We start from the raw sequence: 22911 nt of genomic DNA, 5'->3' as shown, positions 1-22911 counted from the left end.
TAGATTTTTCAGATTTAACTTTTTATTGGACCCCCATTACCTTATGAAAAGGTAACAGGTTTTGTTTTTCAAAGCTTAGATGGCTTTAGAAATATGGCATAATCTGGAGAGGTTACAAGCAATATTAATGCCCTCTTAAAAGACTCAAGTCAACATCATTATAGTGGTATTAAATAAATACAATTTTTAATTACATTTTCAATAAAATTCTAAGATCACACAACATTTCCATGGAAGTATAAAACAATATGATACATTGCAAAGGTTTTCAGGTTTTTTTTTTGTAGGTATTTACATTTTTGCATCTACTTAACTTTATCAGTGGACATTCTCCCACCCCACAAAACAAAACAAAAACAGGCATGAATAATTTTGTTGGGGTTACATGGCTTTAGTCAATCGCCGTTGCTCAAAAAAGTTTGGTAAACTACTATCAGAGTGCTAATTCATAGCAGGATAAAGCAGTAATCACATTGCTTGAAGGACAAAACTATAGGCCACCTTAGTTTTGGATCCCTCTACTTGAGCAAAGCACAGCTTCCAAGGCAGGTGGACAAGCCTTAAATTCTACTTGGTTTGGGCACATTTATATATACACACTACATTTCTTTATCCTTTATCATACAAACTTTTATTTGCTTTGTGCTTTTTTAACAATGCTTGCACAACACCATAGTTTGGTTAATAAATACCTACTTAGTTTTTTTCCTTTCTTTCCACTGAAAAAAGTTCACCGATATATAATCCAGTTAGCTGGGGAGGGTTTGATTTCTGCCCTACTTCTTTGATGCTCAGAATAATGGTCTAGTGATTGGAACAACTAAATATACAACAAACAAACTTCTACTATAACTCAAAGTTATTTTTACCTGCAGCAAATTCAGGTTTTTGTGCAAGTGACTTCATTTTCACAGAAACTCAGTTGAAGTTTCTTTTATACATATTAAATTACAGGAGAAAGTGCCCATAAAAATCGATTTTTAGGAGTGCTAAAGAATACAGTGCAGTAAATTAAATGCCTTGTTCTAAAATGGTCTATAAAACAATTATATAGATATATATATATATTCTAGTATTTGATTCCTTATATTACAATTGCTACTTTTGCCAAAGAAATTAAAAATTGAAACGTAAATGATTTGTATTGAAGAAACTCTTCTTTTCAGACACTGTGAGAAATGGTAAAGCTGTATCTGTCGCTGTTGTCTTCACGAAAAATTGGTAGGAGAAAATGGAACCTTGGCGGGAGTCTGGCGCCACGTACAACTGCAATAAAAAGAGTAAAGAATAAGGACCTTCCACCAGCTCTAATGCCTGTCACATGTAACTATAGTAATAAGTCAAATCTTTTTTCTCACTAGTCATCCGACATATTGACTTTATTGAACCTATGCCTGAGTACCACCCATTTCAAGTACACTGATAAGTTCTACAGGCAGATCTGTAGTATCGGTCTATCCCCTTCCTCTCTATAATATATCTATAGGTACAGTATATGAGGGGCATCGGTCCTCTGTGTTTTCAAGGAGCCAGTATATGAATAATAGAGTACTAGAATGCTTTCATAAACTTGGACATTTTGCTGCCATGTGCTGCTAAAGACTTTGTGGCCCGATACAAATGGTGCTCTCACAAGGCGTATGGGAAGCCAAGAATATTTAACAGTTCTCTATACTCTACAGCACTTCTCTCTTTGGATTCTATTCACTCAGTTTGGCAGTCCTTGTACATTGTGGTTTTCACCTGGGAGGGTACGTGTACATTAATCCCAGTCTTACTCCAAGCACTGTATATGGTGCAGCAATAGGTATGCATTACAAAACCCAGATATAATCATCAACTTTCTGTTAAAAGGTTCTCATTTGGAATTGCATTATTGAGTCCATCAAAGTTAATAATACGCTCACTAGCCTGTCTTATAACGAATTGCTTATATACAATATATTAACTTGTACAATGCACCAAACAATCTATGCATAACACATATAAGGTCTGTACCTTAGTCTGAATGAGAGCTTTACTTCCATTGGGATTTAAGGGTTCATTTCCTGAGAGAAGCTCATTGTCAGTAGAGATGGAATCATCCATTGCTTGGTTGTCATCTACTGAACCCTAAAATAGAATGATGTTTCACTATATAATAGCGATACGCACACACACAAACACCTATGGTTGATGACTTATGTCTCCTTCTACACATTAGTACATAAACACTTGCAGAGAAGAACGTAGACATGGAATATGATAATAGAAAGCCTTTCAGGTACTTTGAGGGCAAAATGAAGAGGAGAAACTAGACTGTAGTTAGAGCTTGGACTGATATATCTGGATGTATTCTTCCTAAAGGTGGTACAAGAATTAACCAAACAGAATCCAAATCAGTTCTCCTATAGATGTGGTGTAGAGTCGGAAGCTTTGAGGAACGCTAACAAAGAGATGGTCATTGCTTGTTTAAGTGAGGATTGGAAAATATTATATAAAGTGAAAGACGTGTTGAAAAATAGATAAAGGAGATGAGATTTTGTCTGGACAAGTAAGCAAGTTAACTAATTTAAGAGCAGGTCTATTTAAGATGAGCTGGAGAATTCAAAAAGATTAAATGTATGAGTTTAACAAATTAACAGATTTAACAAAGTTTACTTTGTCATAATGGGAGCTGATGCAAATCATGTGCAGAAAGAAATGACTCATAACATCCGAAAGTCACAAAGTTAACAACCAGTTCCCCTGCCTTCAGAAAGGCCTGTTACTGGTGGCATAAATACACCATAAAGAATGCAGACCTGTGACTGCTGGGGTGCCCAAAAGGACACTCACTTCATTAAAAAATGCCTTGTTTTTAATAAAGTTATGGGGCCCCAAAAATAATTTTGCTGTGGTTCCGCCTAACTTTAAGTTCCTATTATACTGAATTCTTTAAACCCTGGGTTCTCTGGGTAGGGATATTTACAGTACCTAATTTGGGGTACCATTCCTTAAGGCTAATATACACCTTTAATGCATTGTATTCATTTGAATATTAGTAGGTATCTAATGCAAAAAACAAAATATGATTACTGTTTCAGATGAGTCGACACCAAGTAGCAGCAAGAGGTTCCTACAGCCCTGGGAATTCTTCCAGTCAAATCTGTGCGCAGTAGCAGGAGAATGGTTCTGTGAACCTAAGCTGTGACTGTCAGCCCTGCAATAAATGAAGTGTACCATTAAACATTTAACTTTTAAAAATAAAGACTTCATGCATATATGAGATATGGCTACCAGTCTAAAAAGAAAAAGCCAACTAAAGGTGTAAAATAAAATTCCCACGATGGTCATCATCTAACAAATGATGTAAAATGCTATATGAATTTCTCACACATGCAGCAGGAATCAGATCTGTGGTTTCTGAAATTTACTGTACTAAATCAATGCAGAATAGTAAAACGGAAAGCAATTTTATTTTACACTTGATCCTGCCTTCCTAGTTCTTCAGAGGAACTGTGGGAGGAGAACGACCATTGTCAGTTAAATGTCCTGTATTCTAATGAGAACCAGAGAACCAGATAGCAGCTGGGGAAAACAGGGGTACATGTATACATTATTTTACACCAGACGGTGGAGTGTATTAACACATTTTCAAAGCAAGGCCTATTTATTCCGCTCATAATTAAGTGCTTACAATTTTGCTGTACATTCAAGGTGCAAAGTGTTCAAGCACAGGTTGAGAGTTCATGGAATAGCATAAGTGGCAAATGGACTAGTAATATCAAACCTGAGCCCAAAACATCTGGATAAGAAGAGTCCTGACCAAAACTATTGTGGGACACAACACTTAAAGGGAAACTATACCCCTCAAACAATGTACTATAGGTCTCTATGAAAAATATTGCAAAAAACAGCCCATATGTAAAATCATGCTTTGTGTAAATAAACCATTTTCATAATAATATTCTTTTTTAGTAGCATGTGCCTATGGGTGATCATCATAAATAGAATGTTGCCATTTTAAAAAATACGGACAGCCCCCTGGGATTCACGGTGCACACAAACATGCCAAACAAACTATACATGTTAGGTCACATGAGCCAATTAACAGACAGAGTTCTGTATTTTGCTTCCACACTTCATCCTGTTACAGTTAAAGTTGTAGTATTTCTGGTCAGGTGATCTCTGATGCAGCACACAGACCATCACAAAATGGTGGTTCAAGGCAAGAGATGTAAAAGGGCAATATTTACTTAAATGTATATTCAAGTTTGACAAGATTCTTTAATATGCCACTTAATTTGATATAAATTATCTGTTGCTCAAGTATTCATTTTGGGGGTATAGTTTTCCTTTAAAAAAGACCGGGCTGCCATCAGAAGCTGAGCTCCTGAGTTCGGGGGAGCTCAGGTCCCTGCATCATTTTTTCATCTAACAGCTTTCTGTGCTCTGATTTGCCAGTGATATTCAAGTTCTGGTAAAGCCACATAGGGATTGGATGAGTTGGAGGGGAGGTTCAAACCTCACCCATCCAATCCCCATATTGCTTTACTTGGACTTACACTTCACTCGCAAATCAGAGCACAAAAAGCTGTTAGAATAAAAAGATGCAGGTATCCAAGCTCCCACCTTACATCCCAAAGTCTGCAGCTGACAGACATTGGGGGCCTGGCTAATCCAAGTAAGTGCAGCACAGCCGGGGCCCCCTAACAGTTTAGTGTAAGAATAAAAACTGGATAAATAGATAGGCTGTGCAAAATAAATAATGTTTTTAATAATAGAAAGTTAGCCAAAAATGTAATGTATAAAGGCTGGAGTGACTGGATGTGTAACATAATAGCCAGAACACCACTTCCAGTCAGTGGAAACCAAGAGAGCTGAAAAGCAGGAAGTAGTGTTCTGTTCTGTTAGACATCCACTCACTGCAGACTTTATACATTACATTTTTGCCTAACTAACTATATTTAACACCCCAAACCATCCAGGACTGGGACAGCTGTACCCCATGTCCCCCCCCCGGTGGTGGCCCTGCATAGAGGCCAAATTTATACATTTTAAGTATTAATTTTTTCAAAACTTGATCTTAAAATAAAACCAAAATTAAACTAATTTTTTATTCATTGTTAGCATGTTTATGAAACAACAATTTGAAAGAACCCAATCATGTTAGGTTGGGGGAAAAACACTTGAGTGCTAAGGAAATCACATCATTTTTGTTCAGCAGTTCTCGTACTTGGTATTTCAGCAGCAATCTGGTTGCTAGGGTCTTATGTTCCCTAGCAACGAGGCAGTAGTTTTATAAGAGATTGAAATAAGTTTAGAAGGTGGACTAAATAGGAAGATAAGTCATTAAAAGTATCAGGAATATGGTATTGTGTATGCAGTCATACAACCTTACTGGGAGAGCAAGCTGACAAAAAATATTCAGCTATGTCTCAGATTAAACTCAAAATGCCACTCTTTTAAACCTACTCCTTGAAATATAAAGCTACTGGATTAAACTAGAGAATGGATGATATACAGTAAACTTTAATAAGAGAATGAGAAGACAGAAATAAAGACAAAGAAATCAAGTAAAGAAAATTGACACAAAAGGAACTTCAAGTTACCTGAATTGCATGTTTATTAAATCTCCGACACCAATATCTCCATTTAACGAATCCAGGGGGTTTTGAAGGGTTTTCATTTCATCTGTGCACTGTTCAACTGGGATATCTGGAAAGCTTAACCTAAAAACCTCCTCAAATGCGTTGGAATTCTGTAAGAATAGAAAGATTAAGTAGGAGCAATAAAAACAGTTTCCTGCATTTTTGCACATAAAACTCTATACACTTCACACTAATATTTCTATAAGCAGGCCAGTGCAATGGTAGATTGTAGCATAGGAGCCGATTCTTAACCTGCACTGCACAACCTGATTTTCAGCCCCAGAAAAGCACAGGCTGAGATCAGCACTATGACACTAGCACTCAGCACTATGAGACACTAGCACTCAGCTCTATGAGACACTAGCTAGCACAGGCTCATAAATATGCAAACTAATAAGCTTCAAATCAGAAAGCCCACACCATCTATGATTTGTTTTCTTGTTTTTTGCTGTAACATTTTAAAATGCCTGCTACATGTCTATAATATTATACATGCAACATAATAAATATATAGGGAATGATATGCCACCTATTGTAAAATATAAGGATAGTAAAAGTCGCTGAGAAGTGCAATGGTTATAAAAATGTACTCCCAGGTGGCTTCTTATATCCTTCTTGTATCCTATTGTTTTTATACAGGTCATGGAACTCCGAGGTAACTTCTAATATCCTCATATTTTGCACATGGGGGTACTTTATTTATTATAATACACAAGTTTCAGTGAGTCATCTAACAGAAATGACATAAGAACTCACCGTTTATAAGGATATAATTTACAGGATATTTATGGCTTTTGTGTATTTTAAGAATATGATGTTACAAGATATTCATGGATCTATTCTATTATATATATATATATATATATATATATATATATATATATATATATATATATATATATATATATGCTTTGATACCAAGATACACTTTTTCTAAATGAAGCATGATGCAATAATAATCATTTTCCTTTTCAATAATAATAATAATAATTTTCCTATGCTAATTTCTCTTTAACAATTTATATAGATGAAGCATTCTACCGTGACCTGGTATGAGATTACTTTTCTGGATCTATGCATTAACCTTCTCAATCTTTAATAGTCCTCCTTTAGTAGTCCTCCTGATGCACCTGTTACACCCTTATTGGTGCTTTGTAACTTGTTTTGTAACTCACTATGAGGTTTAATATTTCATTTGTCTGTTCAGTTGTCAGTTGTCTTCTTCAGGCCAGTTAATAATCTGTTTTCACTTTTCCAGATATTTTTATCCTCTCACTCTCTCTCTAGATATATAGTGAATAAAGTACCCCCTCTTGTAAATTATAAGCATATTATAAGTTACCGAGGAGTTTCATGACCATATAAAAACAGGAGGCTGAAGGCAACAGGGGGTACTTCATTTATTATAATACACAAGTTTCTGTGAGTCATGTGACAGAAATGACATCACTACTGACTGTTTATAACTGATGACATCAGTACTCACCATTTATAAGGATATAATTTACAAGATATTCATGGCTTTTGTGTATTATATATATATATATATATATATATATATATATATATATATATAAATATAAAACAAGGGAAAGTTGTGCTCACCACTAGTTTTTAAAATCATTAGGCGGGGGTGCAATGAGGGTGTGACCACAAAATACATATAGACAAATACAAGATTCCTCTGCACTCAACCCATTATCAATATATTTAAGACAGAAACATTTTGTGCATACTGCTACTGAAAAATGCCTTACCCTTTAAACAAAACAGGGATTGTTTGTCCATATATTGCAATATATTTAAGCTGGCCAACTACGTCAAAGTCATCCCATATCTGGCCAGTCCTATGCTCAATTTTCATCTGATTCATTAAGAATTCTATGGTTTCATTATACATTTTATAAAAGGGACGAATACGTTTTACCTGCAACTTACTAGCTGCTTTCAAAGTAAAACTCCCAAACTTGGCTGCCCTTTTACATCACTACTGACTGTTTATAACTGATGACATCAGTACTCACCATTTATAAGGATATAATTTACAAGATATTCATGGCTTTTGTGTATTATAGATATATATATATATATATATATATATATATATATATATATATAAATAAAATTGTACATATATATTAATAAACACAAATCCGGTATATAGCAGGACTTTTCAACAATCGTCATAATGTATTTAATGTTTTGGCTTTGTTACTGAAGCCTTCATCAGGGATACCCACTAAATTATCCTCCATGATCCTTTTATTTCGGGCAGAATGCTTACCTCTGGTGTTGGAGTATGAGCATCCCAATCTGTGTGGAACTCAGTTTCCTTTGAGGTAGCCATGTGACATTCAGCTAAGTGATGCCTTGAGGATCCATGCATTTCTTCCTCTTCATAATAAAATCTTTCAGATTCGGGAGGGCATTCATTGAAACTCTCAAAATCTCCCCAAGTACCACTGAGCTCTGGTAGTACTTTATGAGTGTCATAATCCTTGTACAAGTCTTCAGATCTTGCAAGATTTCTCACTAAGCATGAATCATCCTCACCTGATGAAAAGGGCTCTGGTATTTTGTATGTTCCATTCACCTTAATGCCAATACCATTAACATCCTTCATTTTCCTTCATTTGGTTTTACTGTTATTATTATTTTTAGCGGTATGGGAAATGTAACTGTAATAATAGATTGTGCGTATTGAAAAACAGTGATCCATTTAATACTGGATTGTAGCCTTCATCAGGATTTTCTGGTTTTTCAAGTGAACTTCTTACATTCTGTTAGAAGAGATTGCATATCTTAATGTGAGTTAAAGCACAGAACCAGGTTCACGTTTGCATGATGACGATGATGGTTTTTACTAAACAATAAAGCAGTAACATATGCATTAGGGGCCTGCTCATGAGGACTTTTATTCTGGACTCGAGGATAATATTAAATGCGTAGTGAAATGCCATCTTCAGTTACAGCTAAAGAAGTGCTGCACATATACTTGCTGGGCATGACAGAAGGAGACTTTTGTAAAGCAATGCCACTGTTTATTGTAATACATTATTATTTATCTTTGGAAGTGCAGAGTAGTACTTTGACCCAAGGAGGTGGGATCACTAGTAAATTGGAACAGGATTTAGTGCCTTCTAGTATGGTTTACTAGAACAAAGGGAAGGATTAGGGCAGATGATGGGTGTCATTGGGTATTACAGCCCATGGTCTGGGCATATTAAGAGCATGTGGCATGTGGAAATGCATTGTTATTATAAAAACCTCTGGCACACATCTGTATTATAGTTCAAAAATAGACTAGAAATTGATGAAACACTCTATTGCAAGTCATATATGTGATATATGTAATTTAAAGCCAATAGGACTTTAAGCAAACTATGTTCAGGGCCCTCATTTATTCTGCCTCAAAAGAGTAATGGCTCTCAATTCAGCCATTTGCCTGCCCCCTGTATTTGAGAATCTGCACTTGCCCTTTAAGGTTTCTTTTTTCCCCGGCCCCTGCATCACATCTAGTCATGATCCTCCCTGAAAGGATAACAATACACATGGTTCCTGGGAGAATAAGCGTTTTACTCATAGGTTATGTTCAGCAAAATCAGTTCAATATAAACAAATATATATATTTCTAACAATTTATTAGAATTCGAAAGCAGTAAGGGCTTCTTTAAAAAAAAAAAAGGTATTGGCCATTTGACTCAATGCCTTAAGTAAACTGTAACACACTTTCATGGCTCCAATTCTCAGATTCCATAAATGTAGTATGAGTGAGTAAAATTATCAGTAGTTTATGAGTAAAACTCATAACCCAATAGTTAAACAATCATTTACTTTCACTATAACAAGAGGTGCAGTGTTTCACTTCCTTTATGAACAAGTTATCTACCCAAGTAACTTCAAGGTTTGTTATGTTAGCAAACTGAAAATATATAAAATATTTTCCACATAAGGAAAGAGAATGATTTTATATACGTGTGGAACATTCCTTTTGTAAATAACAAAGAAAAACAGTTGAGATTATTGCAATCTTAGCTCAAGTGAGGAATATTGACTGGCCACAGCATTTTCTGGATATACAGAATATATGACCTTAGTTAAAAGCAAATCTCATTGAAAAGGCAAAAGAAATATACACTCTCTGTTGCTTGGTAAAATCAGACTTTGAAACTTTGACTCTTGTTTCCTAGGAAGCCAGGCATTTTCATAGTAATAAAAATAACCATAACTTATCTGTTGCTAAGGCAAAGAAGAGTAGGCTTTAAATAAATATTCCAAAAGTACCTTAGAATAAGCTTCTACTATAAATTGCCCTAGTGGAGACCAAATGTAAAGAAAAGTTTCTGTAAGTAACTTTGTAAAGGTGATCCGACAAGGTCACGATAAGTTACACTCCAGTTAGCAGAAGATTAAAACAGTTCTACTTTAGATATTGAATAACCTTATAAAGCCGTATGTTCCTGTTTTCTTCTGGGTAAAGGCATTGCACTACTTTAAAAAAAACTGGGCAAATTTGCCCATGGGCAGTAACCCTTGGCAACCAATCAGAATGCTGCATTCATTGTTCTACTTGCAGCTGGCTTTAAAAAGCTAATCGCTGATTGGTTGCTACAGGTAAATGCCCATGGGCAAATTTGCCCAGTGTTGATAAATGAGCCCCACTTTAAAATTAAAGGATCCTGTCACACAATTAGAGATGCTCACACAAAGCATGAAGGCCCACAAAGAAATCACTCTTAAAAACATGATAAAATGCAATTGAGGCATAGTAGAAAGAGACCCCAGGAGAAATAGAATAGAAATTTGCAGGATGAGAGACCCCCATGCCCAGACAAGTTTACAGTACAATAGTCTGCTTGCAGGGCAATGTACACATAAGGAACACATAAGGAACACAAAAGGAATATGTGTGGAGGACATGCTTCTGCAAAAATAGTGGTAAACTCGGAGATGAAGGCACATTATATTCCCCTCTAACATTTACACATATGAGGCAGACTTGCAGTGTTGTGGCACACAACAAAACTTGAAAAAGATCAAGAGATGAAAACTTCCTTTTTAGATGTCTAAAGCTGGCCATAGATGTTGAGATTTTTAAAAGATCAGATCCTGATCGTGAGACCACGATCTTCTCAGAACGATCGTACAATCGTACGAATTTACCATCAACTTAAAAGACCAATTTGTCAGGAAAACAAAGGGGAGCTGCCTGCTTGGCCCTGCAAACATAGATAGATTGCACTGGGACTGACAAAGATTTTTTGATCTGGTCGATCAATTTCCCGACAGATGTGGGCCGAAAAATCGTAAGATGTACGATCGTTCGAATACCACTAACCGCACAATAATTTCGAAGGATTGGTCGGGCTTCCCTAAAATCGGTCGTTCGACAAGAAGAATCGTCGTGTCTATGGGGAGCTTTAGACATACCTACATACAGGCACTCAAAAGACACACAGTCAAGACCCAGTAACAGGGTAAGCCAGAGATAGTTGTAAACTTGAGACTCCTGGTAGTACTCGATACCCAGTCAAAAGCCTCTTACATTAACTGGAATGCAAAGCATTAGGTTCTTGAGGTTTCCAGGCTGGCACTTGGAGGTAGTTCTCATGAGAATCAGTGAAGGGCAGCAGGGGTAGTTTGGAGAACATGCCCTCTGGCAGCAATTCACATCCAGGAAAAATGCCCCATTTGTCTTCAGTCCAAGACTGTTTGATACAAAAAATATTGACCACAGGCCCAGGGCATATTTAAAATGCCAAGCACAAGCTCAAATATAAAAACCAACATGAGCACTCTCTATACAGTGGAAGAACTTGTTATAAAATAAAAAAAAACCTTAATGACATAGCTGGTTTTTATTTTGTTTACTTTGTCTTTAGTCATATCAAGCTTTTATTTTAGGTTCAACAGTTTATTAAAAGATTCGCTCAATAAAAACAGGAGACCAGGAGCCACATGCACTAAATGCAAATATTAGCTGCCTACCTTCTTGCTGCCACCACCACCAGTGAAAACATGAAAGGTATAAGGCAGACCAGGATCATATTTATCTAAAGGTGAACTGGAGCGTGTCACAGTTTGCAAATGTTGTTTTATATTTATACGTATCTTTGGTTGAAAGTGTGAGAGTACACTCTTATATAAATATGCCCCTAAAATCACATACAAATGAACAGAGAGTGACAGAATCATTTTTTATTTATTTTTTATAAATACTCCCCAATACTGGATTTTTTTTACGCTGGAGAAGAGGCACTTTAAGGGGTGCATACAAATATAAGAAGGCCATACAATAAACTCCAAAGCATCATTCACCAGAAGATGCTTTCAGAGGACTGGAGGACTATGATTTTGTTGCCTAGAGCCCTTAGCTTCTCACAGCTGAGCCACAAAGGTAGGGTGCCCAGTGTGGCCTCTCTAGTATAGCTAGCTCTGGAAATAGCTACAGATTATAATAAAGACATCCGCATGCAAGGAATGCCAGCAAGTGAGTTCAGTGATATCACTACTGGGCTCAAAGTGTTTGGCTTTACTGTAAAAACATTACTGGGTTTATGTCACTTATCTGTGATCACGTGCACAAGTAGCTATAAACCCTGCTGCATAAAGCTCATTCAATTTATGTAACCTAATGCAAAAGTGATAGTCAGTGGCATAACTATATGTTACTGGGCCCCACAGCAAATTAATTTTAGGGCCCCCAACATATCCAGAGGTTGTCCTGTTTTTTCAATATTTATTGAAATTGTATATGAACTAGAGCCTCATGGGGCCCCACTATAGTTACGCCCCTGGTGATAGTTGCAAGGAAAGGGGTACTTTCTAGGGGTCTCTAAGACTTTATGTGCCAGTGTATTTTCATCTTGCCACACCATGTGTTGTCAGTAAACACACAGTGCAGCACAGATCAAAATTCAACTCGAAATTCTGATTAGTTAATGAGCATATTATTATTATTATCAACAGAAAATGAGACATAATAAGAGGTGCAACGTTTGCTACAGGTCTAGTCATCTATAGCAAGCAGTCAGCAGATAGAGTTTAGTGGTCACCTGTTTAAAAGCAAACATCAAACATGTTCTTTCATGAGGTTTTGTCCTTGGCTTAAAATCTGCTTCGTATTTTCCTAGTTCTCATCGTAAAATAAACCTCCTGTTTTTAATATAACAATATAAAAACTGGAGCTATTAAAAAAACCAAACAATCGCCAACATTAAAAGGGGAGGAAGCTATATAATGACAATACAGGATTTGTTATCCGGAACCCTATTATCCAGAAAGCATTCTGGGAGGGACATCTCCCACAGACTCAATTTTGATAAAATAATTGGAATTTTTAAAAATGATTTGCTTTTTCTCTATAATATTAAAACTCTACCTTGCACTTCATCCCAACTAAGATATAATTAATCCGTATCGGAGGCAAAATAATCTTGTTGGGTTTAATTAATGTTTCAAATATTTTTAGTATACTTTAAGGAGATCAAAATTATAGAAAGATCCTTTAACCGGTAAACCAGGTCCGGAGCATTCTGGATAACAGGTCCAATACCTGTATTCTTTTAATTAAGCAATCAGTGACATTTTACATTCTCAGGGTGGACTTATATAAAAGATAAAAATAAGACAAAAACTGCTAGCAACAGTTATACAAGCTGTTCCATCACTTGGCAACCTGCAGCAGCTCTGCATCTAAGGACAGACTGTCCCACGGGGACAGAAACCAGGTCTTTCTAATATACCCAGGGACAAAGGAACCAGCGAGACAGGTGTTTCTTGTACCAAGCCCGCTGACATAGCTAATAAGAATAACAATGCTGGCCTACACTGTCCCTCTAAAACAGATCAGTGTTGGTTTTACTCATTCCCTGCCCTCGGCTTCTCTAGAATTGCGTGGTGCTCAGTGATATATTTTTTCTGTTAATGTAAATTCTGGTAAATCTGATGTAAATTCTCAGTCTTTGTCAGGTAAAGGGTTAAAACAAAAAAAAATGCATTTAGACAAGCTGAACATATGAACAGATATGGTTTCCTGCATATGATACACAAAAAAAGCTACTCTCCTTAGTCTATGAGGTGTGCTGGGAGTTGTAGTACAACACAGTGACAAGGGCCACTGGTTGGTTATCTGCCATTGGAGAATATTGATAAATGTATGAATTCTTGGCAGAATGCTAGTAATTACATCTATATAGCTACCAACAAGGGTATTGTTTCAGCTGAGAGAAACAGTGGTTACAGTTGTTGCTATGTGTTGCTGGAAATAAAATATATTCACATACAGTACAAACCTGTGACACCAGCTTACCGATATTTAGTCTAAAAAGGAAAACTATCAATTCCCATGGGCAGTGGATAAGTAGACTATTGGCTGAATTGCAGGACAACGGTATAAAGGAGGCCAAACAATTACTAACCAGAGAAACCAATCAGAGCTTTGCTTTTATTTTCTGACTTGTAGTAGACTGATCAAAACAAATAGCTGTTACTGTTGCTAACTGCTCTAAAGGAAATCAACAGCTATGCTAGTAAATGAGCCCTGGGGCGGTGACAGTTAAAGGAAAACTATACCCCCAAAATGAATACTTAAGCAACAGATAGTTTATATCAAATTGAATGACATATTAAAGAATCTTACCAAACTGGAATATATATTTACATAAATATTGCCCTTTTACATCTCTTGCCTTGAACCACCATTTTGTGACTCTATCTGTGCTGCCTCAGAGATCACCTGACCAGAAATACTACAACACTAACTGTAACAGGAAGAAGCGAGGAAGCAAAAGGCAGAACTCTGTCTGTTAATTGGCTCATGTGGCTGTCCTTATTTTTTAAAATGGCAATTTTCTATTTATGATTACCCAATGGCACATACTACTAAAAAAGTATATTATTATGATAATGGTTCATTTACATGAAGCAGGGTTTTACACATGAGCTTTTTTACTCAGTATCTTTTAATAGAGACCTACATTGTTTGGGGGGTATAGTTTTCCTTTAAATACCTGCTGTGGATTCATTGTGACATACATAGAGAGCAGGCACAAGGAATTACAACCAAAAATTGTTCAATACCTGATGCCAGATCCTTTCAGTGGCTGTGACACCTGAACCCACACTTTGGATATGTTTTTGGATCAATTAAATGACAAATAAAGTAAAATTCATTGTAAAGATACTGACTGGGCTGCTGCTTACAACACTATCTCCAGAATAGCAGGAAGACAACAGGTTACGGACTGTGCATTGACGATTTCATGCAAAATCAGGTTGTTTTATCTTTTAACTGATATAAGTGACATGCCACCTTATCTACCAAAGTTGTGGCTGACCATTAAGAGTGACTTAGTATCTAAATCGCTCTTGCAGATGAGAGAGAAAAATACATATTAATCAAAGGGGTAGAATATAGTTCTCCTTTTAATAGATATGCCCCTTCAAATAATGTACAATTGAATAGAAAGCTGTGGAATTTCCATCTGTTGAACCGTGGTGAACTCAGTTTTCACCATTTGACAAAAATAGCACAACTGAGAGGTTACATTAGATATTTCCTTTTTCTTTTTTACGAAATGTTTCAAAGTGGATACATTTAACAAAAAGCAATGTTGTGAGTTTGGTTTACTTCAGTTTCAAGAAGCTAAATACCTGGGCTTACCTTAACTGCTCAATTACTTGTTACCCCCCCCCCCTCATTCCTTTCATTCACCCTCCAAGAAACCTCTAACTTATCCACAAAACTCTTACCTCGATCCTTGGCTCCTTAACACAATCTGGGGCAAAGCTATGAAACTGCTTTGAATAAGACGAGAAATCTTGTAAGTACTTCCTCTTGGCTGGCTGAGCTGTGTGGCAGGTCAGAGAGGTGTGACTATGGGCTGCAGCAGGTGGAGCCTGGCTGACTATTGAGAAGGGTGTATCAGTAGAATGGCTCTCATGCAATGCGAGATGATGACAATGCCTAACCCTGCTCCTTCCTGCACTGCCTGTTTTTAACCATTACATCACCAGCAAGCTACAGACATTCATTCCATGGTGTCATTGTCAGCAGGGAACAATGTAGTGACCAATATGTCGACTCAGCAAGTATTTCAAGTTTTCTCTGGGTTTATTCCAAGCTGTATTCTTCTTAGTCACCTTGTGGCCTTTGATTAAGGAGCAAAGGAAAAAGCTACATGTTGTGCAGTCATGGACCATTTCACTCCACGTACAATTCTGCCCAGGCCTGTGTCATATAGCACTGTTGGACTCATGGCCCTTTCAAATGCTGCTGAACTAAAACTCTATGCCCCTATAACCGCCTGTAGTTGGTGGGTATGTAAACAAATAAATAAACAAATAAATGTAAATAAAGGTAATGTTATGCTTGCAAATCTGCTTTAGGCTTATGCCCATGCTGACATTAGCTTTCTTCAGGGTCAGACTGGGCCAGCAGGACACTGGGAAAAAACCTGGTGGGCTCCACCAACTCAGACCCGATCAGCATCAAGTCTGGGCCGCAACACATTAAAAATAAGGTATGGAGGGGGCAGATGGGGGTTGTGGCTTCAGGGAGGGCTCATGGGCAGAGGAGAGGTTGTGGCTTCTGTAAGTTCAGCCAGGGGTTTGTGTGCAGGCACCTGAGGTGGCAGCGCCAATGGCGCCCGGGTCCAATGTTGGCTTTCTAATTGCCTGCACCTGGAACAGCTGCAACAGCCAGGGTGCCAGTACACACAGTGGATTTTTGCCCAAAGAATGCAAACTCAAGCATTTTCATGATTAAATCCACCCTGTGTACCATGGTTCCAGGTCCAGAAAAAGAATAAAGCTTTAACGCCAGTGTTGTGAGTGATTCATTGATTTCAATTCGATCAGCCTGTGTGTGATCACACATTGACCTCAGCTTCAGCTCCACTGTGTGTGACCACACACACAGGCTGTCCGGATTCAAATCAATGGAGCAGGGGAACTGAGCAGATCTGCTTTTCTCAGCGTGCAAAAATACACAGGCTGACAACAGCCCCTGACAACAGCCTGTGTGCCCATAGCCTTAGCCCTATTTCTAGTAGCTGCTTAGTTGTGGTCATCTGATCAAGGTTTGCTGGGCACCACTAGGACAGCTCAACAGAAAAAAATCGTTTTTTCAAGTGTTCTGCAACCACGAGACAAGTTGAGAAACTTGCCTCAGGTGCCAGTGCCAAAAGAAAGAGGAATTTCAGCTTTTCGAGTGCATTCTCTCTGTACAACTGATGAAAGACCAAATTCCAGAACCCACCAGCACACCCTGGCCTCTCCAACATAAGTTGGCCCGGTGCACAGTCAGAAGGGATCGGCAATCCCAATTGTAGTAAGCGTAATAAAAGAAGAACTGGCACTCAGAGCTCGATGCATGCGGGCAAAGCCCTGCGTGTTTATTACAAAGACATTGTAATAAACACGCAGGGCTTTGCCCGCATGCATCGAGCTCTGAGTGCCAGTTCTTCTTTTATTACAACTGATGAAAGAGACTGTAGTGTGGATTCTCAATCCAAGTGATCATTATGAACATAAGTACGAAACTGCACTAGTGCAGATGCTCAGTAGCATACCTTGAAAGCACTGGCCCATCACAAAAAGTGGGAAAAGTCCCTCCACCCCCACCCCCTTCCAGCTCACTCGCTACCTGCTTGTGCCTCGCCTCTTATATTGTGGTGAAGTTTAAGGTAGGCAAGGGGCTGGATAGGGGGGTCAGATATGGCAGACCGCGCGGTCTGGACCCCCTGTTGTCTCGACCCCCCACAGGGTGTGCTGTGTATGTAGTTATGCTACTGCAGATGCCAATAGCAACAGCACTGGTACAATTTATTGCTTAGATTTGCCCCATTAGCTTCTAATACGGTCGTTAGAAGTCCCATTGGAAGTCAATGGGGCTTCTAATGATCTCATTAGAAAACATCTTTCAGTAGAAAAGCATAAAAGTGCACTGAATGCAGTGTCTCTACACGTTGAGTCCACTTTTATACTTACTGCACATCTGCTGCAACAGTGCACGTGGGATCATATGTAATGGCACTTGGAGACAGATGCAGTGTCTAGGTGACTTGGGAGGATAACTGAAAACTCTACCAATAAACTAAAGCCACAATAACACAGGGCAAGTGTTATGCTTAAAAGAAAAATATTTTCTTTTTATGCTGCATTCCTTAGCTTTGCATCAACAACAGCATTACACTAATGCGATTTTTCATAAGCTGCTTTGTGTATTTTTAATCCAAAGAAATTGCATGATCAAGAAATAAACACACATAAATGTTAGCAGGCTCTATACTATATGCACATCCTGGGTTTGTTTACATATTTATACATTTAACTTAACACTGTATACAACAGTCACATGTCTTTAGGGATGGGCGAATTTTTCACCTTGTTTCGCAGCGGATATGACACCCATAGACTTGTATGGCTTTGCACGTCATTTCGCGGTGGTGAATTTTTGGTGAAACGAAACAGGTCAAATTCACCCAACCTCTTAGCAACAAAACTGTTTTACTGAAATTCCAAAATCTCAGTCACATAAAGTGACCTTCCTTAGGGACAAAAAAAAGTCAGTATTGCGAGTGACCCACTCTTAAAGGGCAAGTCAGCCACAAAATAAAAATGTGCCCTTTAAAAGAAAACATAATTTTAAACAACTTTCAAATATACATTTATTAAAAATTTTCGGTGCTTTTAAAGTTATTTGTATAAACAATCGCTATTGAAAGCAGCATTTGCTTAAAGGGATTGTTCAACTTTGAGTTATTCTTTAGTATGATGTAGAGAGTGATATTCTGAGACAATTTGCTGTGGGTTATAATTTGTCATTATTTGTGGGTTTTGAGTTATTTAGCTTTTAATTCAACAACTCTCCAGTTTGCAATTTCAGCAATCTGGTTACTAGGGTCCAAGTTACCCTGGCAACCATGCACTGATTTGAATAGGAGAGGGCCTGAATAGAAAGATAATTAATAAAAAGCAGCACTAAAAATAAACTTGTAGCTTTACAGAGCATTTGTTTTTGTCAGTGGCCCCCATTTAAAAGCTGGAAAAAGTTAAAAGAAAAAGGCAAATAATGAAAAAACTATAAAAAAATAAATAATGAAGACCAATTGTAAAGTTGCTTATAATTGGATAACATATTAAAAGTTAACTGAAAGATGAACCACCCCTTTAACTCCTGGATGCTACTGTTTATACAATGTTGCAGAAGTCTTGGTTCCCCAGTAAAGTCAGGTTTGTTAATCAGCTGCCTTACATTGTATCAACAGTCTGAGCCACCAGGGCAGAGAATAGAAAGGGATAAACACTGCATTCAATACCAATGTTCACTTCAGCTTTTGGAGCACATGGAGCCAGAAAGCTCCATAAATTACCGAAAAAAAAGAAGAGGGTCCGGAAGTGAACATGGTGCCCCTGAGCTCCACCGCACTATTCTAAATATACAGGTCAGTGTCACCAGAGGGGACACCCATTCCAGTACAACACCATGGGGGAGGAAGCAGGGAGGGAGGCCAGTCGAAGGGTGCAAACAGGGGCCCCCAACTGCAGGGGGTGTAGTTCTCCTTTAAAAGAACAGTAATACCAAAATATGTAATTGATTCAAAAGATGACAATATAATATACTGTTGCCCTGCACTGGTAAAACTGATGCCATAGGGGCAGCCATTCAAGCACAGGATACACAGTATATAACAGATAGGTTCTGAAGAATCCCATTGCATTCTACATAGATCATCTGTTTTCTGCTGTGTAACCTGTGCCTTTTCTCCTTTTTCAGCTAGAATGGCTGCCCATTGGCTACACAGCAGCTTGTTTATATGAACTATAGTTGTCTTTCTGAAGCAAGCACACCAGTTTTACCAGTGTAGTGGTGTTACTGTTCCTTTAAGTATATGTACAGCTCCTAGACAGAGAGTTGAATACTGTTAGTCACCATGGAGAGTTACATAATATTTTACAACAGGGATACAATTTATAATAAGCATTTCACCTTCATTTGACCAGACTCAGCCTCAGATCTGTGCTTTTGTTTTCTAACCCGCAGATAGCCGTGATGTTTTTCTCCAATGTTTTACAAAGTATGATACATAGGCTCCTTAGTGTCTCTTCCTCCAAAATATGTTTTCCTCAATGAAATGCTTATCCCTCTCTTAAGGCCCCCATACACGGGCCGATGAAAGCCGTTGACAGACCAAGTTGGTAGCTTATTGGCCCGTGTGTGGGGCTATCCGATTGATATCTGTCCGAAAGTCACCCAGATCTCGATCAAGCAGGTTAACAAATCCCATCGGATTGCAGCCGCATCTGTTCATTTATGCGGTCCAGCGATCCGACCGCCTGTATCGGATGCATTATGATCCCATTGCTGGGCCCTAGGGATCTACAGATCAGCCCGATATCGCCCACCTCAGTGTGGGCATATCGTGGAGAGATTTGCTCATTTGGCGACATCGCCAAACGAGCGGATCTCTACGTCTATGGCCACCTTTAGAAGTTTAATTTTGTCTGCCAAACTCCTCTTTACCAGCAATGCACTGAGGAGCCTCAATACATGCAGACCCAGCAGCTCATGGCTTGCACATACGCTACAAACAGTTTTCACCTCAAAGGCAAACTCCAAGGGATTCTCCATTACTTGAGTCCTAATGCTTGTGGAACAAACTAGACTACTAACCTTTCACAATGCTTGAGGATGCTTTAAACTGCTTTACTAACCATGCCTATCTTTCACTCTTAGAGAGACTACACATGTGATATAGCCTATCTTTCATGAGATAGTTTTTAGTTGATTTCCATTAGCAAGAAACAAATTTAAATGTTATGAAATATATGTGTATTATATTGTTGTCAAACTTGTATCTTGTCATTCTGTACACAGTTATATTTGTTGCATTATTACAGGATACAGTGTCCTATTAGATGGCTCTTTTTTCATATTTTAATAACTTAAATAAGAATCAAAAATATGATCTCTTGCGGTATCTCTGGCCAATATAATTTTGCAGTCTTTGTTAAATATGTTTGGACTAGGTTAAATCTTCTTATATTCACTATTTCTGTGTTCCCGGACAGTTAGGAGCTATTTTCTCCTACAGGGAGATGCTTGCTACAATCCTAAAAATCCATTGTACTTTCGGCAGTATTTCTACCACTGACATGTTTAGCTCATGTACTATATTGATTTTAGCCTGGACTATTTTAAAAGCCATTAGTAAATATATGCACTGCATCTGGCCTATAAAGGTCATCAACGATCTGATAGCTAATTTAGGAAACGGATGTAGGCTGGAAAGTGCACAACACAAGGGTTGCTGGTCTTCTCATACATATCTACATGATCTACAGTAACTGTTTCAGATTCAGACTATACATAAAACATGTATAAAAATGATATATAAAAATACAATAGTTATGAATCACCGTACTTTTGATTTAAAGTGGATATCTCATCTTCAGACAAGTCAATTAAAACATAGTAAGTTAGGTTGAAAAAAAAGATACACATCCACCAAGTTCAACCTTTTAACTCTATTTTAATCTGTGTAACTGAGAAAGGCAAAAAAACCTAATTTGAAACCTCTCGAATTTGCCTCAGAGAGGGAAGAAATTCCTTCCTGACTCCAAAATGGCAATCGGACTAGTCCCTGGATCAACTTGTACTATGAGCTATCTTCCATAATAACCCTGTATTCTCTCACTTGCTAAAAAGCAATCCAACCCCTTCTTAAAGCTATCTAATGTATCAGCCTGTACAACTGATTCAGGGAGAGAATTCCACATCTTCACAGCTCTTACTGTAAAAAAAAACCCTTACGAATATTTAGGCGGAATAGGTGTCATTTGCATTAGGTTTAATTAAAAACACAACATTTCTGAGATACATACCTCAACAAATATTGATTTTTTGAGGTATTGGGATTCTACATCTGTAGCACTTTTAAAATCACGAATCCCCCTGTAAACCATGTGATTAACACAGTCAGCGATGTATTATTGGGACAAGCAACACATTTCTGTACTCTGGAACCTATGACAATGGAAGAAGAGCAGAAAACAGGCAGAACTGCATTCTACAATCATTATGTCTTTAACTATATTTTCAGGTTCACCACTTTTAATGAATTTGTTTCCTGTCTGGTATTGTTAATCTCTGCGGTATGCTTGGTTTGTAGGACCTCTTGTGGTCAGATTTCAGAACAACTATTTATAAGTGTTTACCTATTTGACTGTTGTAATGCTTGAAAAATGTATTAATAAACAGAGAAATGTTTGATAAAAGATATTAAAAGGAAATAATTACCTATATTTCTCCATGTTTATGTTTGACTATAAATATCTATGTATATCTTAATGTATCTGTTATCCAGAATGCTCAGGACTTGGGGTTTTCTAGATAAAGGATCTTTCTTTAATTTGGATCTACATACCTTAAGTCTACTAGAAAATCATTCAAACATTAAATAAACACAATAAGACAGTTTTGCCTCTTATAAGGATTATGTATGTCTTAGTACAAGGTACTGTTTTATACAGAGAAAAAAGGAAATATTTTATAAAAATTAAGATTATTTGGATTAAATGCTGTCAATGGAGATGACCTTCTCATAATTTAGAACTTTCTGGATAATGGGTTTCTGGATAACGGGTTTCCAGATAACGGATCCCATACCTGTACAGTACTCCAGTATACTGAGCAGTGCACATATCTAGAACATAGAAATAGTAAAAACACAACATCGGTCATCATAACAAACATAGTAACAATGGTGGTTAAATGTCACATTCACAGGAGGAAAGATGCTGCTGTACTGTAGAGCAAACAATAAGGCTTTGTGATACTCAAAGGCAAAAATAGGAATCTATGCACTGCTATTAACAGGAGCTGGAGTACTGGTGTGTTAAATCCCAGGATTGGAGCAAATCCCACTACTCCGAGATATGATCTGCATTCTCAGGTCTGAGGTCTTTACTCTCTTGCTTATTATCTGTTGTTGGACTCCAGCTATGACTGGCTAATTCTGGGAGATGCAGTTCAGCAATAGCCATAAAGTCAAAGGCAAAATTAATATACCTTACCAGATCAACAGCAGTGGGAGTCCACAAGATGAAATTCATTGTTAGAGTATTGCAGATATGTGAAGGATGCCCACAGGCCAGACACAACAGTGCATTCTCAATGGGTGTAAATCCACTTCAATGTAAGACAGAACAAAAGTAAGAAGCTCAGATAGGATACAGCTTATTGTTTTAACTTGAAATTTAAAAATGCATACATTAAACTGTTTAATGGAAATAA

The 22911-nt window shown here is 37.6% G+C and overlaps 1 protein-coding gene across 2 annotated transcripts; it reads right to left on the bottom strand.

Annotated features, from left to right (window-relative positions):
* Positions 1–164: 164 nt before the first annotated feature.
* On the bottom strand, positions 165–21589 carry clba1.L (clathrin binding box of aftiphilin containing 1 L homeolog). 2 transcript variants are annotated; one of them, XM_041573096.1, is made up of 6 exons: positions 21501–21589; positions 7897–8392; positions 5574–5722; positions 3058–3181; positions 1999–2112; positions 165–1266 (listed from the first exon to the last, which is right to left on the bottom strand). In XM_041573096.1, the coding sequence occupies exons 2-6, from the start codon at positions 8233–8235 to the stop codon at positions 1117–1119; spliced, it is 876 nt and encodes a 291-aa protein (XP_041429030.1). In that variant the 5' UTR covers positions 8236–8392; positions 21501–21589; the 3' UTR covers positions 165–1116. The 2 variants fall into 2 exon arrangements, with proteins under 2 accessions (XP_041429030.1, XP_018086115.1); XM_018230626.2 differs by lacking the exon at positions 21501–21589 and adding an exon at positions 15366–15541.
* Positions 21590–22911: the final 1322 nt, after the last annotated feature.

This window comes from Xenopus laevis, chromosome 8L (genome assembly GCF_017654675.1).
Source record: "Xenopus laevis strain J_2021 chromosome 8L, Xenopus_laevis_v10.1, whole genome shotgun sequence".
NCBI lineage: Eukaryota > Metazoa > Chordata > Amphibia > Anura > Pipidae > Xenopus > Xenopus laevis.
This window is presented reverse-complemented; position numbering and strand designations above follow the sequence as displayed.

Bases quoted from the DNA above. Each gene is read 5' to 3' on its own strand.
- clba1.L (XM_041573096.1), bottom strand. From the start codon at position 8,235: ATGAAGGATGTTAATGGTATTGGCATTAAGGTGAATGGAACATACAAA. The intron at 3,182-5,573 runs GTAACTTGAAGT...CATTTATTGCAG, and splicing joins TTAATAAACATGCAATTCAG to GGCTGACAGTCACAGCTTAG. The intron at 1,267-1,998 runs GTACAGACCTTA...TTTTTATTGCAG, and splicing joins AAGCTCTCATTCAGACTAAG to TTGTACGTGGCGCCAGACTC.